General features: G+C 32.2%; 1 protein-coding gene across 3 annotated transcripts in view; it reads left to right on the forward strand.

The window, feature by feature from the left end:
- Positions 1–6,245, forward strand: part of LOC101507045 (mediator of RNA polymerase II transcription subunit 25) — a 26,433-nt gene extending 20,188 nt beyond the window's left edge. For 2 of the 3 annotated variants that reach the window (XM_004513246.4, XM_073365508.1), the window contains 9 exons: positions 4–211; positions 568–635; positions 748–1,581; positions 3,131–3,184; positions 3,376–3,404; positions 4,889–4,957; positions 5,052–5,136; positions 5,227–5,313; positions 5,404–6,245. In XM_004513246.4, coding sequence (XP_004513303.1) covers positions 4–211; positions 568–635; positions 748–1,581; positions 3,131–3,184; positions 3,376–3,404; positions 4,889–4,957; positions 5,052–5,136; positions 5,227–5,313; positions 5,404–5,826 — 1,857 coding nt within the window. In that variant the 3' untranslated portion in view covers positions 5,827–6,245. The remainder of the gene's footprint in view (positions 1–3; positions 212–567; positions 636–747; positions 1,582–3,130; positions 3,185–3,375; positions 3,405–4,888; positions 4,958–5,051; positions 5,137–5,226; positions 5,314–5,403) is intronic. The other variant, XM_004513247.4, reaches the window with a different exon arrangement.
- Positions 6,246–19,564: the final 13,319 nt, after the last annotated feature.

The raw sequence follows: 19,564 nt of genomic DNA on the forward strand, positions 1-19,564 counted from the left end.
TAGGGAAAAAGAAATAATCGGGCTGCTGATCCACCAGTTGATGCCAAAACCAGTCATTTCCTTATTTTAATATCAGAAGGTTTCAGGGAAGCCCGTGGTGCCTTGAGTCGTTCTGGGATAACAAACTTGCCTTCAAATCAAAGTCCTGTAAAAGTAGACACCGTTTCTGTCACACCAGTTACGGGGGGTCCCCCAACTTCATTGCCATCAGGTTGTTTATGCATTCAGTATCTTCATCCCTTATTTGAGACAAATATTAAGTAATGAGCTGTTACAAAAATATAGTAAAGGGAATGGACTTCAAAAAGAGTTTGCATGCTTTATTTATAATTCTTGTGTCTTTCCTATTGCATAATTTTGAACACCAACTTCATAGCACATGTTTCTCCTCTGACTCTCTCGTCGCGATCTCTCTTGTCTCTAAATCTCTTGAATCAAGCAGTGTGAGAGCTCTTGTTTGTCATGCTTAGTTTGTTGGTCAGCAGTTTATTCAAAGCGGCTTATTTATTCTTTTGACATTCTGGTTAAAAAGGTATTATAGTTAACAATTTTTTTGTGGTTTTTTAGTGAATGGAACTATTGCAAACCGTCAACCAATACCTGCTGGGAATGTGACTCCGGCTACTGTAAAAGTGGTAAACTTATATCTGGATAAGCACTTTAGCTGCCATCTAAACTATGCACTTCAATTAAGTTTTTATGATTCAATTTTTTAAATGATCCTGGATTTATATGATTATTCTTCAGGAGCAAGTTCCTGTAACTTCAATGATAACTGGACCGGCTTTTCCTCATAATTCCTCAGCTGCACGTGCTACCAGTACTGGTCAAGGAAATCCAAGCTTGCAGGCATCTTCTCCATCTTCTGTTTCACAAGATATTATGACAAGTAATGAAAATGCACAGGATACAAAGCCTATCGTGTCAATGTTGCAGCCATTACGTCCTGTGAATCCGGCTCAAGTGAATGGGAACATTTTGAATAATCTCTCTCAAGCACGACAGGTAATGAACTCTGCTGCTCTAAGTGGCGGAACTTCTATGGGACTTCCTTCAATGGGTCAGACTCCAGTTGCCATGCACATGTCAAATATGATATCTAGTGCGACGACATCTTCTGGACCTACTGGTCAAAATGTATTTTCATCTGGACCGCCAGTAATAACATCAATAACTAGTTCTGGATCTCTTACTGCCCCTGCACAGGTTGCACAAAACACAGGTCTTGCTTCATTAACGTCAGCCACTTCTAATTTATCTTCAAGTTCAAACACTGGGATTTCACAATCATTAGCTAATCTTCAAGGAGCTGTTAGTATGGGACAACAGGCTTCTGGTATGAATCCAGGAAATCTTTCAGGGGCCCAGATGGTGCAAGGCGGAGTTAACATGAACCAAAATGTAATGAATGGCCTAGGTCAATCAGTTGTCTCATCCGGAAATGGTGCAATGATTCCTACTCCAGGAATGCCTCAACAAGTACAATCAGGCATGCAGCCACTCGTGAATAATGCAGCTTCTGCTAATTTGCCTTTGTCACAACAGACATCTGCACAATCCAAATATATAAGGGTCTGGGAGGTATGTCCACACTTTTCTTAATTTTCGGAGTATTTCTGTTTATATTATGGTTTCCCTAGAGCAGCATTTGAGTGTCTGATCACTTGTCTGAATATTGCTTTTCCACTTTGTTTTCTGGGTGTATATTGGATGTTCAGAACTTTGGTCTTTATGCCACGGATATCTAGCTACCTAGATACTTATATATATAGAGAGAGAGGTAGGATCTAATCACACCTGAAGAGTTACACTAACAGCTACACGCATTCAATAACAGTTATAGTAATTCTAAAATAATTTTCGATGTCAACAGGATTCGACAAGATTAACATCAACAACGTAATACTATACAACGTTAATCTCGACATATCTTGATGATATAGGAAATGATTATCAATTAATGTCAAAATTTGTAGATATGATCTATATGATAGTAATTTTCAATCCAACGGTTGATTTTTAAAAGTATTTATCTAGTAGGATGTTTATTGAATCAGTGTAAACTATTCGTGTAACTCTTCGGGTTAATTTGATCCTTCCTCCTCCTCCTATATATATTGCCACATTTTTTTAGTGCACTATTCAATTTGATCTGTTTCCTATGTCGTTTTGCAATGTTTATTTGATAACTGTCTTTGTCCAAAACTCCCATCTTGTGATGTACAACTTTGTATCACGGGGAAATATAAAGGTGGTTCTATGTTTGTGAATGAGATCCTTTCAATGATTACTTTTAAAAATAAAACCAATCTCAACAGATTTATTTTAAAACCATCAAGGGACCTAAAGGAAATTTGCAGTAGAACATTAATGAGTGACATCACAGATATAGTACTACTCACAGCAATAGGATTTACTTATTTCTTTTAACACTTACCATGCAGATGGAAAGTCTACTATACACTTAATACTTTGCTAACTAAATACACTCCCTGAAGCAAGAGCATACATATTGTTATGAGTTTAAAGGGTCTAGCACAACATTTGGAGGTTTTTGTGATGAAATCTGCTAGAAAATACCAGACAAGTCATGAGTGATTTTGATCATTATTTGCAGACGCTTTTCTCATACAATTTGACTATTAACTTCTTTATCTGTTCTTAAATGTTTTAAGTGAAACTGTTTTAGATGCAATGTTGTGATACTATGTTAAGAGTGAATGGCTCAGGGAAAATAACCAGTTAGCTACTGATCATGTTTTCTTAAAATGTATTTGAACAACATCTTGTGCACTCTAAGCTAAGGGTGTTGTAGGTATTTAAACAATATCTACAATTGCAACACCCTTAGCTTAAGAGTACATTTCAAGTAGTTCCTAATTCATGAGTTCTTTGCATTCTCTTTGTACCTTTTACAGCAGAAATTAGAGATGTTCTGAAATCTCATTGAAGTGTTGTTTCTAAATTATAAAATACTGTATGTAAATAATCATATTCATGCTGTGTCGTATATTTTTAGTTGTAATTGCTAAAGATTGAATCAGAGGTGCTAGAGTGGTGGCAATTTATTGGCTTTATTTAGCACGCTTGTTCATCTGTTCTAAACGTTCAATAATTGAAATTCATGCAGGGAAGCTTATCAGGGCAAAGACAAGGACAGCCAGTATTTATCACCAAACTCGAAGTATGTTCCCAACTGCGAGATAAAAATATATATTTTTAATTATCAGTTCTGCCTTTTCATTTTGCCAGCCTACAATCATTTCTCTGTATGGCCATTGCAGTCTCATTCTTAACAATTGCAATTGATTTAATTTTGCGGGAATTGTCTAGTTCTTTGGCGTGTAATCCTGATGCATAATTTCTCTGTGGCAGGGTTACAGGAGTTCTTCTGCCTCTGAGACGTAAGTTTAGGAAGTTATACTATCTCTTCTCAAAAGACTATACTGTAGTTGAAGTTTATAATACTATTGTCGAAAAATTATTATTATTAGTATTTAGTGTTGGGTTGGTTTTAATTTTTAAACTTTAGAGTCAGAATTTATGCTGTGATTTTTTTTAATAGATAACTACGTATTTTTTCAAAATGTTTGAGCGGTACCACCTATAGGTGGCCGTCCATTCTACAGCCGCCTGAAAAGGAATGAGTTCCCTGGTTATTGTTTGTTTAGGACAATTTTCAAACCATTGATTAACTTTGATTAGTAATTAATTTAAGCTGAGATGTTATTTAAATATAAATAAAGAAATATTATATTATACGAAGGGGAAAATACATAAGAGGACAAGTAATAATCCAATAGAAACTACAATGAAGAATATTTTTATATACTAATAAAGAAATAATATACTATAAGAAGGGGAAAATTTAACAGAAGACAAATAATCATCCAAGAGAAACCACAATGCAGAAAATAAACTCAAACCCTCATATGAAGTATGAACCCACCAATCAAACTCAGCAATTTATTACCAAGGATGTATTTGATTAAACTTCAGGATAAAATAGTGATTATGTGCATAATATGGTTTGTTTTCTGGGAGATTCTATGTGTAGAACAAGCTGTTTTTGTTTGGTTACAAAATAAAACCAGGTTGTTTTTAAAGAGAAAAATATTTAAACAACTGAACTTTAAGTCAATAAATGTCACATTGCTTAATTTTCCATTTGAGTTTTATTGTTATTTTTACGCTCTGCCTTATGCATGGCAAGTGTCATTCATTTGGACATAACACAAAATCCTTTCTTTCTGTCTACGAATATTGCCTGTGCATGGAAGTTGATAATAATTCTGTGGCTTGTCATTTGTTGCAATTATGCCTGTTTGTTAAATCAATTCAGTTGGAAAAGGAAACACTTTTTCCTGGAAATGATTTAGTGGTGTTAAATACATGGCAATAATTACCAAAATCGAATGATTGATAAAAGCCTCTTCTATATTAGAGGGCGAATAGTGAATACTTCTGCAGTGCCTCTCTCTTCATTCAAATCATTAAAGCTAAATTGCTTATTATTATAGAATAATGTGTTTTATTAAATGACATTTAGATTTCATGCTTTCTCAACACCTTTGACAATATTTTCATATAATCCAAATTCAGTACTAAATTTAATCTTCAACAAAAATTAGTAAAATAGTTCAGTTCTAAAATTTCCAGTTTTATTATAATTGCATTTTATATAAACTTGATTCAGAACTATGTGAAAAATTTCACTCTTAATTGAGGCATTGATTCCTCCAATATCTTTGTAATGACTAAGTCTGTATTGAATTTTTCTGATTTTGACTTCCTTATCTAAACCAAATTATATCATTATACATTTTGTATTCTCTTCTTAAATCCTTCGATTTACTAACACAGTGGATACTATTTTTGTTTATCTCAGGCTTGCAGCAAACTGGCCCCCCGTAATGCAGATAGTTAGGCTTATATCTCAGGATCACATGAATAACAAGTATGTTCTTCAACTTTATTCTGGTAATGCATATTGGTGTCTTTAGGTGTATTTTGTTCAGTAGCTGTGCTAATTTTATATGCTGCGACATTAGGCAATATGTAGGAAAGGCAGATTTCCTAGTTTTTCGGGCAATGAACCCACATGGATTTCTCGGTCAGCTGCAGGAAAAGAAGCTGGTAAGTGATTTGTGAATTTCGTATTTTGTTTTTCTTTTCATTTAAACCTCTGTCTTATGTTTATGTGGCCATGAACATATTTAATTTCAGTGTGCAGTTATTCAATTGCCATCACAGACGCTGCTACTATCTGTTTCTGACAAAGCCTGCCGCTTGATCGGGATGCTTTTTCCTGGGGTAAAATAGTCGTTGACTTTTCAATATCTGTTTTTATTCTTTGATCGATTACATCTTTGCTTATTTACTTGAAACCTTGAATGCAAGCAGGATATGGTTGTATTTAAGCCACAATTATCCAGTCAGCAGCAACAAATGCAACAACAACACCAGCAGATGCAATCCCAACAGCAGCATCTTCCACAATTGCAGCAGCAACAGCAGCTTCCTCACATGCCGCAACAGCTACAACAACAGCAACAACAACTTCCACAGCTGCAACAACAGCAGCAGCAGCAGCTTTCTCAGCTTCAACAGCAGCAACTCCCTCAACTTCAACAACAACAGCTCTCACAACTGCAGTCACAGCAACAACAGCTTCCACAATTACAGCAACTGCAGCAGCAACAGATGGTTGGTGCTGGAATGGGTCAAACCTATGTTCAAGGCCCTGGACGCTCACAAATGGTTTCTCAGGGACAAGTTTCATCACAAGGAGCTACAAACATTGGTGGAGGGAATTTCATGAGTTAGCTCATTCTCTGATAGTTTCCCAAAGATTGACACAACACAGGCCGTGCTTTGGGGATTGTATCAATTTTATTTATTCCGGCATATCAGTGTGAAAATGAAACTTATCTTCTTAGGTTACTTGCATCCTATCACAAGTACTTAGCGCATAATTTATAGCAGACAGTCATTTGCTTGGGTCAAATAATAGCTGTAGTATGGTCATGTCATTTCTTTAGGCATTGAACTATTAAAAACTGATAGGCTGTATATATTGGGAGCATGCTAGTAAAGTTATTGGGTGTATGATTGGTACAAAGTCGTGAATATGTTAACCTTATATCAGAGTAGTGCCGGTTGCACAATGTTAACCGAGGAACAAATTTTTTATGCCTTTCCCATAAAGGGGTTAGACGATGAAATTCATATTGGTTTTGTCTAAAGTTGATGTAGCACCTTTGACCCCATCAAACTCAACAAGAAGGCCATGATATTAACACGTTTTTGCACATGTTTAAACCGTTGGATTTATCTCACCACACCATTATACTATGGATGCTCTGAATGTACCGCCTTCTTTCCACCGTTATAGAAAGTCCTACCGCCACAGAATGTTTCTGATTTAATTGGAAATCATTTGAAATGTAGTACCGTTTCCCTCTCCTATTGAAAGGAACCTTTAGTTTTTTCCCTTGAAGTTTTCAAGCCATTTCCATGGATTTCATTTTAAGGTTTCTTATGGTGAGGTCTGAAATTAGAAGGATTTTTTTTTTTTTGGGATTTCTGCACTCCTACCCAAACATTATAATGAAAGTATGTATAAATGTTGATTGATTCGTTTCTTCAACCAAAAGGTTTCAATCCTCGTATTGTTTCTAGCACGGCAAGAGATTCGATTGTTTGTTCAGTCCTAAAAAGTTTTACAGCAAAATCGTTACGTTCAACTAGTACCTTTTCATGTAATTTATCTTGTACATTAATGACAACAAGAATGCACGCATAACAGCCAAAAACGCTTGTTCCTAATAGTAACATCCAAACTAATAAAAGAGACGATGTCAGCTGTAGTTGCAACCAAAACCCCTCTAATCCTAATCAAACTGGAATGACTGTGACATTGTTGCCAAATGTGATAGTCTAAGCATACGAGGATTTAATGTCCATCTTCCAACAGATAATACACAAGACAGATCTTCATTTGAGGCAAAGTTACACTCAAAGGCTTAAAACTTTTTAGGGGTAGCAAACGACCATGAGGACAGTTTTCGGTCTCCTATAGGTTCCTTTAATACCCATCTTCAAGGATCTGGTTGATACAATGGTGCCTTTAATGTATGCTCGGAGTAATTGGTTACGATGAAAATCAATAGAATTTCTAAGGCTTGAGGGAATGATTTATGCTTTCAACCGATAAAAACCATCATTTAGCGTGTGTCAGCTCTACAGCTTTATACTTATGCTTGACATATCTCTCATGGTATTGATGTTTTTGTTGAGAAGGTCATAATGGCTAGCCATAAAGTTTGTTCTCCAAGTTTAGAAGGTGGCCTTTATATTTATTCCTTTAGAGTCATCAATGAGGTTGTTGTTCTTAATTTTTGTTGGGAAATGCTTGTTAGAATTGTTTTGTTGACAATTGCTACAAGACTTTAATAGTGAAGTTGTTGATGAAGATTATGTATAGGAAATTCCAAAGCGTGTTGTTACACTTGCCTTTAGCTTCGATTCGCCCCCACCAATCGGATGCAAATGAGATAACCAGCAAATCCTCTTCAGAGTACTTTGGAAAACCTTGATATGAGTTGGAATATCACACCAATAGTATTTTTCAATAGTATGTTACAAAATAATGTTTCTTATTCTTTACTTAATGCATTAGAAAAGAATAAGATGACTTAGAATATAAGAATGAGTGAGAAAAGTGGATGACAATATCTCAAATTTCGTGTCTACATTTTGTCCAAAGTGACACTATTTATAGAAAAATAATGTCACTTGAGAAAGAGTTACAATTCTTGGTTATGTCACTGTTTCGCGAAAGGATATATGCATATAACATTCAGTTATTGACTAAAGCATTGCAATGGTCTGGTGGTTAATCAATGCCTCTTTTCGTGCACATTTGCATCTAGAACACAACCAATTGAACCAACAACTAAATCATGTCAATTACCACCAATTATATATACATATATTCATCAATTTTTTAGAAATATCTCACGATCTCCCACCATTTTCAAAATACACTTAGTCCCATAATTTTGAAAATATCATGGTTTCAGATAATGGTATCTTACAATTTGAATCACTACTCAGTAAGTTATGGGCTCCACTTATCCCGAATAGATTGGTAGACAAGTTTTGAACCAGTTATTCATTACAACAAGTGTGCACAACTTCACATGAAATCTTGGTACTATCGAAAGAATTATAAAGATAACATATTTGTTAAGGCCTTGTGTCATGTACCCTTTTGATGAGAATTTAAGAGTCAAACCCTTTAACTCTTCGAAGTGGCCTCACTTTATCCTCACATAGGTAAACTATATCAAAAATACACCCATAATATGTATTTCAACAGATTTATACTATATGTCTATTAAGAGTAAAACTCAACCTTCCAACTTTATACTTATGGTCTAAATACTTTCAACCTTTGGGATGTATCTATATTCAAGTACTTGCAATCATTCTAATAGTGTATTTTTATCATTATACTCAAGACTTGATGTTACTCAAGTGTGAGTCGATTTTCCACCATTGATAATTAATTAGATATGGGCTTGAGTCCCATCCCCAATGATGTCTTCAACATCATGTCCCTTGTCAGACCTTTCGTCAAAGGATCTGCAAGATTCTTTTCAGTTCTTACAAACACTATGGATATTACTCAATTTAAAATTAAATCATTTACATAGTTATGTCTTAGACCAATATGTCTAGATTATCCAATATATACTTTGCTATATGCTTTGGATAGTGTTGATTGACTATCACAATGTATGGATATCGGTGCCATTGGCTTTGGCCAAATTGGTATCTCATACAACAAATTTATTAGCCATTATGCCTTTTTACTACTTGTAGCTAGGGCAATGAACTCTGTAGCCATGGTGAAGTTGGCAATGCAAGTTTGTTTCTTTGATCCCCAAGAAACTGCACCTCCACCAAGGTTGAAGATCCATCCACTTGTGGAAGCATGATCCTCAACATAAGTTACCCAACTTGCACTTGTATATCCTTCTAAAACTGAAGGATATCCACTATAGACTAAACTATAGTTAATTGCTCATTTCAAATATTTTAATACTCTATTAACAACCTGTCAATGTTCTTTACTTGGATTGCTAGTATACCGACTTAATCTACCTACAACTTACGCTATATTAGGTCTGGTACTGTTCATGGTATACATCAAGCATCCGATTACCTTTGAATAATCTAGTTGTGCCACATGGCATCCTTTATGTGGTTGTAAACTAACACTTTGATCAAATGGGGTAGAAATAGGTTTGCAATTAAATTGATCAAATTTCTTTAGCACTTTCTCAATATAGTGAGATTGTGATAAACCAATATTTACTCAATCTCTAATGATTTTAATTCCTAAAAATATATCTGCTTCACCTAAGTCTTTCATATCAAAATTTTTTGATAAGAAAGTTTTAGTTTTTTCTACCTCATCTAAATTTGTGCCAAAGATGAACATATCATCCACATATAAACAAATCATAACACCATTTCCATTATGAAATTTACTATAAATACACTTGTCGGACTCATTTATTTTGTAACCATTATAAAGCAAAACTTTATCAAACTTTTGGTGCCATTGTTTGGGTGCTTGTTTTAACCCGTATAAAGATTTGGTCAATTTACACACTTTATGTTCTTGCCCTTTGATAACAAATTCTTCAAGCTGTTTCATATACACTTCTTCATCTAACTCTCCCTTTAGGAAATCAGTTTTAACATCCATTTGATGGATTACAAACTTATAGATATAAGCTAGTGCCAAAAGCACTCTTATGGATGCAATTCTTGCAACAGGTGCATAAGTATCAAAGTAGTCGATACCTTCTTTTTTGTGTAAACCCTTTGGCAACAAGTCTAGCTTTGAATTTATCAATGGTACCATCAACTTTCATTTTCTTCTTAAAGATCCATTTACAACCTATTGGTTTGGATCCAGGTGGAAGGTCTACTAATTTCCAAGTTTTATTCCCCATAATTGAGTCAATTTCCTCTTGGATGGCTTCTTTCCAAAAGGAAGAGTTTTGAGATTTTATTGTCTCTTCATATGAGTCTGGGTCACTCTCTAAATTGTAGCAAATTGGTCCATAACTGTTAATGGAATCATTTGTACCTTCTACAAGGAACATAAAGAAGTCTAAGCCATAATTTTTCTCTTTTATTTCTTCTGGGTTCTGAACTTGTCAAAATATCATTATTAGATACATTATCTTATAGACTTTGTACACTAGAACATACATTTTCCTTGGGATGTGGAATTGAGTTAAATCTATTTACTTGAAAAATTGCATCTCTTGACTCAATCACTGTGTTAATAGGATATGAGTCATTAGATTCAACAACCATGAATCTATAGGTCATGCTATTTTCAGCATAGCCTAGAAATACACTTTTAATTCATCTTTCTCCCAATTTCTTTCTTTTTAGTTCAGGAACCTTAACAACTGCTCTACCCCCAAACTTTTATATAGTTAAGATTGAGTTTTCTTTTCTTCCAGAGTTCATATGGGGTTATCTTGTTCCTTTTATTGGGAACTCTATTTAGCAAATTACATGTAGTTAGCAAGGCTTCACCCCGATAACCTTTGGATAAACCAAAATAGGATAACATGGCATTCACCATTTCTTCTAATACCCTATTTTTCCTTTCTGTAATTTTATTTTGTTGTGGGGAATATAGTGCAGTTGTTTGATGCACAATACCAATGGACTTAAAATACTCAGGATGATAGAACTCTCCTCCCCTATTACTTCTAAAACACTTAATAAAAGTTTCATGTTGAAGTTCTACTTGTGCTTTAAATATTTTAAATTTGTCTAAAACTTCATTCTTAGAGTGCATTAAATAAATATAACAAAATCTAGAGTAATCATCAATAAAAGTGACAAAATACTTTTTACCACCAATTGTAGGGCAACCATGTAAATCGCATACATCAGAGTGAATTAAATCTAATAACTTAGAACTTCTTTCAACACTTTTAAAAGGTTGTCTTGTGATTTTAGTTAGCATGCAAGTAGTACATGAATTTGAATTTTTATCAAAAGTCAGAATTAAATTTGATTTCATCATATCATTCAATTTTCTAAAGTTAATATTTCCTAGTCTCATATGCCATAAATCACAAGACTCAACAATATAAGCAGAAATGATATTATTATTATAGTTACTAGTAATATTACATTTGAATATATTCTCACAAAGGTAACCCTTCCCTACAAACATACCACCTTTAGAGAGAATAAATTTATCTCCCTCGAATGCACATTTGAAACCAAACTTATTAAGTATGGTACAGAAATCAAGTTCTTCCTAACATCAGGAACATAAAATACATCTTGAAGAGTAGGTGTTTTTCTAGAAGTGAATTCAATCTCCACTGTTCCTTTTCCTTTGACTTGGATAGTTGAGGCATTTCCCATGTACAAAATACTTCCATCTTCTTCATCAATGGTCTTAAATAGTTCTTTGTTTTTGCACATATGGCGGGTAGCACCAGAGTCTATCCACCAAGATTCAACATCTTCAATCATGTTGAGTTCAGAAATGACAACAACAAGATTATCTTTTGTTGGACTTGAATTCTTCTCTTTGTTCTTCCTTTTCAAGAACCTGCACTCATTTTTAAAGTGTCTCGGTTTTCTACAATGATAACAACTTCCTTTTCTTTTCTTTTGTTGTTCATCATTAACATTGTATTTTTCATGAGATTTATCAAAATCTCGATTTCTTTTCTTAAATGATTTGCTTGAATTTCCTTCCTCCATTACATGGACCTTTTCATGAGAAAATTAGTTTTTAGTATCCTCTTATTTACGGTATTCTTCTTCTAAACGAAGGTGATTACCCAATTCCTCAAGTGATATGTCCTCTTTTTTATGTTTCATAGATTTTTTGAAATCTTTCCTCAAATGTGGAAGTTTTTCTATTATAGAGGATACAATTATGGTTTCATCCATGTGCATCTGATGTTGTTTGTAGTTATTAAGAATACGTTCAATCTCATGCGTTTGTTCCATTACTTATTTATTATCAACCATTTTATAATTATTAAATTGAGAAATATGAAACCTCTTACTTGTAGCGTCTTCTTGCATGTATCTTGACTCTAATTTCTCTCATAGTTCCTTTGCAGAGATGCTACTTTGATATATATCGAACAAGGAGTCAGACATTCCGTTGAGAATATGGCCCATGCATATAGTCATCATTGTCCCACTTATGTCTTTCTCTTGTTTCTGCTAATGTTTCAACTTTCTACTCTAGCGGTCTTGTGGTGTTTAAAACATACACCATCTTCAAAGTTGTAAGAAGAAATTTCATCTTTTTCTGCCAATGGATAAAGTTTCCTCCATCAAATTTTCTAACTTCATAAAATTAGAAGTAATTTCTTTGAGTGATGCAGCCATTGATTAAAAAATAATCGAACCTAAAGATTGTTAGAACTGTTTTGTTGACAATTGTTGCAAGACTTTAATAGTGGAGTTGTTGATGAAGATTATGTGTAGGAAATTCCAAAGCATGTTGTTACACTAGTCTTTAGGCTTGATTCACCCCCACCAATCAAATGCAAATGAGATAACCAGCGAATCCCCTTCAGGGTACTTTGCAAAACCTTGATATGATTTGCACTATCACACAAATAGTATCTTTCAATAGTATGCTACAAAAGAATGTTTCCTATTCTTTACTCGTACATTAGAAAAGGATAAGATGACTTAGAGTATAAGAATGAGTGAGAAAAGTGGATGACAATATCTCAAATTTCGTGTCTGCATTATGTCCAAAGTGACACTATTTATAGAAAAATAATGTCACTTGAGAAAGAGTTACAATTCTTGGTTCTGTCACTGTTTCGCGAAGGGATTCAATTATTGTCTAAAGCATTGCAATGGTCTGGTTGTTAATCATTGTGCCTTTTCAAAATATAATTTATGCAAAATTAAAGCAAATGTAAGAATCAAACTCAGAACATACCATATTTGCATCTAGAACACAACAATTGAACCAACAACTAAATCATGTCAATTACCACCAATAATTCATACATATATTCATCAATATTTTGGAAATATCTCACAATGCTTTCGTCCAAAACCCCATAGGCTTGGCTTTTACATGCTAGATGTAAGACCCATAATTTTAAAGTACACTTTATGCATTTTTGTGTATTTTGGATTTTGGCTCGGAGGCTTTTAAGCTAAAGTTAATAATACTTTGGAGTTTATATGATCAAAAAGATACTTTGATGCCGATTAAAATTACTCGTCGATAAATAAATTGAATTAACTACGGTGAATCTTTTACGAAGAATTTAATGTGTTACGGTTGAAATGGTAATTTAACAAATATCTAGATATTTGGAGATATTTGTTAAGTTATATTTAATATGTATATATGTGTTTGGTTGGAGGGAAAAGGAAAGGAAATTAGAAGGAAGGAAAAGGAAAAGGAAAAGTTATATAAAGGAAAGAAGGAAATAGAAAGGAAGGAAAAACAAAGAAAGGAAAAATGAAGGAAAGAAAAAACAAAATTTCCATCTTCCTCTCCCTCCCTGCACGCGCGGCCATTTTTCCCTCCTTCTCCCATTTTCATTTTCGTTGCTTTCTTTTCTTCAAGACTAGTAACCCAAGGTTGGGTGAGTGTTAGAACAAGGATTTCGCAACTCCACTCTTCCTGTTTGATTCGAAAACGAAGAAAAACGGTATTTGAGATTCAAACACAAACCCCTCTGTTTCTTCTAGATCTAAGCTTCGTTTCGCGAAGAGTTAGAAGGGAAAGTTGCTCACTACCACGCTACGGTGCTAGGGGACCAATTTGGAGGCGACGTCGCGAGCGGAGATTTTTACCGGATTTGCTCGTGGTACCGGAAACGCACGTTAGAGCTAACACGAAGGTAAGGGCTCCTTCCAAATTTTTAGTTTGCATCTAGTGCCTTATCTGTGGTTGTGTGGAAACGAATTGTGTTAGAATTGGAGTATTGTTTCGGGAAAAATGATTTTACCTCATGTATGTAAGATTTTGAATAAATGAAATTTATTGTGTTGATTTGTGTTCATCGTATTTGGCATGTTCATACTTGATGTTTGTTGATTGATGTGTTTTGGTGTGAATTATGAATTGAATGTGAGAATTTGTTTGAGTTTGTTTTGTGTGGAATTTGAAAACCATTAAGTTAAATGAGTATTAAGAATGGGGAATCTCTTAATGTTTTGTTTACTTAATGTGTGTTTGTTTGTGAAAAATCCTTTAAGTTAACTGGGCGTTAAGAATGGGGAATCTCTTAATGTCTCGGTTACTTAATATTTTGTTTTAAGAAAAATCGTTTAAGTTAACTGGGCGTTAAGAATGGGGAATCTCTTAATGTCTCGGTTACTTAATATTTTGTTTTAAGAAAAATCGTTTAAGTTAACTGGGCGTTAAGAATGGGGAATCTCTTAATGTCTCGGTTACTTAATATTTTGTTTTAAGAAAAATCGTTTAAGTTAACTGGGCGTTAAGAATGGGGAATCTCTTAATGTCTCGGTTACTTAATATTTTGTTTTAAGAAAAATCGTTTAAGTTAACTGGGCGTTAAGAATGGGGAATCTCTTAATGTCTCGGTTACTTAATATTTTGTTTTAAGAAAAATCGTTTAAGTTAACTGGGCGTTAAGAATGGGGAATCTCTTAATGTCTCGGTTACTTAATATTTTGTTTTAAGAAAAATCGTTTAAGTTAACTGGGCGTTAAGAATGGGGAATCTCTTAATGTCTCGGTTACTTAATATTTTGTTTTAAGAAAAATCGTTTAAGTTAACTGGGCGTTAAGAATGGGGAATCTCTTAATGTCTCGGTTACTTAATATTTTGTTTTAAGAAAAATCGTTTAAGTTAACTGGGCGTTAAGAATGGGGAATCTCTTAATGTCTCGGTTACTTAATATTTTGTTTTAAGAAAAATCGTTTAAGTTAACTGGGCGTTAAGAATGGGGAATCTCTTAATGTCTCGGTTACTTAATATTTTGTTTTAAGAAAAATCGTTTAAGTTAACTGGGCGTTAAGAATGGGGAATCTCTTAATGTCTCGGTTACTTAATATTTTGTTTTAAGAAAAATCGTTTAAGTTAACTGGGCGTTAAGAATGGGGAATCTCTTAATGTCTCGGTTACTTAATATTTTGTTTTAAGAAAAATCGTTTAAGTTAACTGGGCGTTAAGAATGGGGAATCTCTTAATGTCTCGTTTACTTATGTATGTTTTGGTAAATCGTGCAGACCCGTGATAGGTGGCACCTTGGTAAACATGTTGGACTACACCCTGTTAACTTATCCATGTCTTGATTTGTTATGCTTTCATTAGGGGATTGAGAACTTCATTTTGCTTTCATTTTTAATTGGCAAAGTATTGTATGAACTTTTCGCATATTGAAAATCCTGATAAGGTGCATGCTTAGTTGAAAAGTTATTTTTAGCATTTAAAACTTAAATGTTATGTGTTAACTGTTATTTTCGGTTGGTGACCTTTACAATTATTGTGGAAATCTGGGCTTTGCCCTCAGATGAGAGTCAGGACGATCCTACCGGTTCGTATCCTACGGACGGAAATGGAGATGGGAACGCTTGACTGCAGCTGCGTTAGGAGGATCTCACGGGGCGCGTGGAGATCACTCAGGGTGTTTAGTTGTTTTGTAAAATGATCACACTAGGTTGTCACAGAGGGAACGAATGTCTTTCTTTTGGATTGCGTTTATTTTTAAGCTGGAAGACTGTACTACTTTTGTTATGTATATATTTTGAATTCATGGATTGAGAATTTTTCCGCTGCTCGTAAATTCTGTTGACTTATTTGTCGTTGTATTACGACTTAAATATTTATCCAAATGTGTGTTACCTTATTTATTTCTCTGTTTTATTTTAATTCCTTTTGAAAAAAAAAATACACTCTCGCTTTGAAAAACGGGGTGTTACACTAGATGTTTTAGATTGAGAACTCGTGTCTCATATCAAATCGAGGTTTCTATTTTGCCCACTTTGTTTACATACAATGCTAGAAAATTTGGCCTCGTGGATATGTAATGGAAACAAAATGTTAAATTCTAGATTGGTAAACAACTTACACTTCCAATCATTGATATTTTTCAAATTCCTTTTAGTTTTCATAGCTCCCTCAAACACAAAACTAGTGATTTTATTTCCAGTTCATCATGGTTTATTACCTTTGTCATGGAAGTCAAATGCCTTGCCTTTGTTGCTCAAATTCATGAAGCAACGATTACACGATTTTGCCTAAAGACTCCTTTAATTTTCTAAACCCACCTGATTCTATTGTGGATTAGGGTAAATTAATTTGGAATTGGTATGTTTCTCCTTCGTTATCATTTTATTAGGGCGTAAGCTACTTAGGAAATGTTACTAACTAGTCTGGAACAAAATAATTTTGTTCACATAATTTTTGTTCAAATAATTTTTATAAAAATCAATTAAAGTCATTTGATTCATGTGATATATATTATAAAAGAATATTGTCAAATATATTTTCGTTATTGCGTAAATAAATTTTATTAGAATAATTTTTAAAATTTTTTTTTTAATAAATTTGATTTATGCACAATTTGTGGTCATATTATAATATAGTGATTAATATGATATTTTTGTGTTATACGTATAATGTATTAGATGATATGTATATAAATTAATCTTGTTGATTTCATATCGTAGTATTTATAATTTTGTATCTAAGGAAGGAGATAAATATTATTAAAAAAAATAATAATAATTGAAGTCAATTAACCTTATTGGGAAACTTAATTTATGATTACAATAAAAAATACTCCAAATTTCTAATAGTAAATAATGTTATTCTTTCTTAAATTAATAGCAATTCACGCATTTTCACATGAATTTCAAAGACATGTTATAAATTGTGAGAAATTTTATTGATAAACTTTCAGATAATGTTTCCTGCCTTGAATTCATTGTTGTCACAAAACTTCTTCTATTGAAGTCCTTATTATATCCTCATATGTTTGATCGTTTTTAATTAATTTTTTAGGGGCAAATATTTGTCATGGATATGATTTTTATAATAAATTGAATTGAATATATTCTAATGATTTTTAATTTTTGTTTAGAAGATATAAAAAGTAAAAAATTGATTGATTAACTAATGATAAATATTTTTTTTCAATGTAAGAATGGTATGCTTCAACTACTTTTTCTAAGTAATTCATTTGTAAAAAAACATGAGAAAAAAGATGCGTGAAAAAATTATAGTACGTGTATTATTTGGTCTCATTTTACCAATATTAAAAAATTGCATTGATTTCAATTAAGTTTTTAGTGATCAATATTTATCTTTGTATGGTGTTTATAATAAACCCAAATCAATATATTATAATTATTATCATTTTTATATAGAACATGTAAAAAAAACAATAAAATTAATTAATTAATCAGTGATAAATTTTGTCTTGTATATGTATTACATGTTCCAACAACTTCTTTACTAATTCATGTTTTAAAAAAAGAACGTAAAAAATGAAAGTGGGAAAAAATTATAGTTATGGTATTATAATTTGATTTTGTTTTTATGTCGACGATTATAAAAAATCATTGATTTTAACTAATTCTTCCTTGTGTGATTTTTATTAAAAAAAATCAAATTAGTATATGATAATTATTTTGATTTTTGATTTAGAAAATAGAAAAAAAATATGATGATTAACTAATTGATTAATAACAAATATTTTTTATGATAAATAAATTGTACACTCTAATGACTTATTTAATGAATTATTCCCATAGATGCAATATGAAAAAATGAAATGTAAAAACCTTATTGTTAATGTAAATTATAATTGTAGTTGACTACAATGTTTTATAGCCTACGACATAATTTTATTTATTTATTTGTTAATCATGATTTTGTAGTTGAACTAAAATATTAGCTCACCACATTACCGTACACAATCATTATTTTGGCTTTATAAGTGGAGGAATTTTATGGAACATGAAAAAAGATGGATACATTTTATATACATTTTTTTTTCTTTAACACTATGTTTCTTGAATGAAATAGTTCTTGTTAATTTAAATTTCAGCTGAGAGATAAGGAAAGTTTGATCAGTAGATATTTTACTCGTGATTTGTACTCGAAGTAGATATTTTACTCGTGATTTATATTCGAAATCTCATAAATAATTCGTTTATAACTAAAATAATTAAACACTTAAAGTCAATAACTTTGTTTTATATATATATATATATATATATATATATATATATATAATAATTTGGCAATATAAGTATCTAGTTGGTGAGAAAAAAAAAATTGAAGTCTTTTTAAAGATTTATAATATAAGTGTATTTTTCTAATATGCCTATTAAGATGTCATTGACATTTTAACTAGTGTTAAAATTCAGAAAGAGTATGAAATAAATTATGTAATCACCAAAATAGCTGTCCTAGAACTTGACTATATGATGGATAAGCATATATACTATGGTTATATAATTTTTAAATATTTCTCAAATATTATATTTAAATATACATAACATTTATAATCTTTTTTCTAAATAATCATATTTAATTTGTCTATATTATTTTAATAATATATCATTCATTTTATATTTCTTTTGAATATTAATTATATATATATATATATATATAATATTTTTGTGTGTACATATTTTGATATTCAAGTTTAAGGTTATATTATTTGGTCAATATGTCGACCAACTTAGTTGATTTGTTGTTGTTGGGGAGACTGAAAATGTCATCGGTCACTGTGATGCTAGCAAAGGTAAAGCTCTCACAAAATAATTTACTATTTATTTTTGAGTTTATCAAATTCAAAATTACTATTTGTATTATTATATATTTTAATTATTGTTGGCTATTATTGATATATTACATTGATGTTAAGTTTCTAACACACAAACTTTTATAAGAAATAAATTACCCTTAGATTAATTACAAATAATATTTTGTTTATTTAATATTAAAAAACATACAATCTTAAATTCTTACTCAATGTGTTTAAATTCCCACAAGAAACAACTTTATTGGAGAATAGGTATTCCCATTGTAAGACCCATAATTTTAAAGTACCATTTATGTATTTTTGGTGTATTTTGGATTTTGGCTCAGAGGCTTTTAAGCCAAAGTAATAATATTTTGGAGTTTTATAATCAAAAAGATATTTTAATGCCGATTAAGTTTTCTCGTCGATAAATAAATTGAAATTAACTGCGGTGAATCCTTTACGTAGAATTTAATGCGTTACGGGTGAAATGGTAATTTAACAAATATCTTGATTTGAGATATTTGTTAAGTTATATTTATTATATATAGTTATGTATATATGTTTGATTGAGGGGAAAGGAAAAGGAAATAGAAAAGAAAGGAAAGGAAATAGAAAAGAAAGGAAAGGAAATAGAAAGGAAAGAGAATAGAGGAAAGGAAAAAGATAAGAAAACTAAATCCATCGTCTTCTTCCTCTGTGACCGTGAACCAAATTCCCTCCTTTCTCCC

This window comes from Cicer arietinum, chromosome 2 (assembly GCF_000331145.2).
Source record: "Cicer arietinum cultivar CDC Frontier isolate Library 1 chromosome 2, Cicar.CDCFrontier_v2.0, whole genome shotgun sequence".
Lineage (NCBI taxonomy): Eukaryota > Viridiplantae > Streptophyta > Magnoliopsida > Fabales > Fabaceae > Cicer > Cicer arietinum.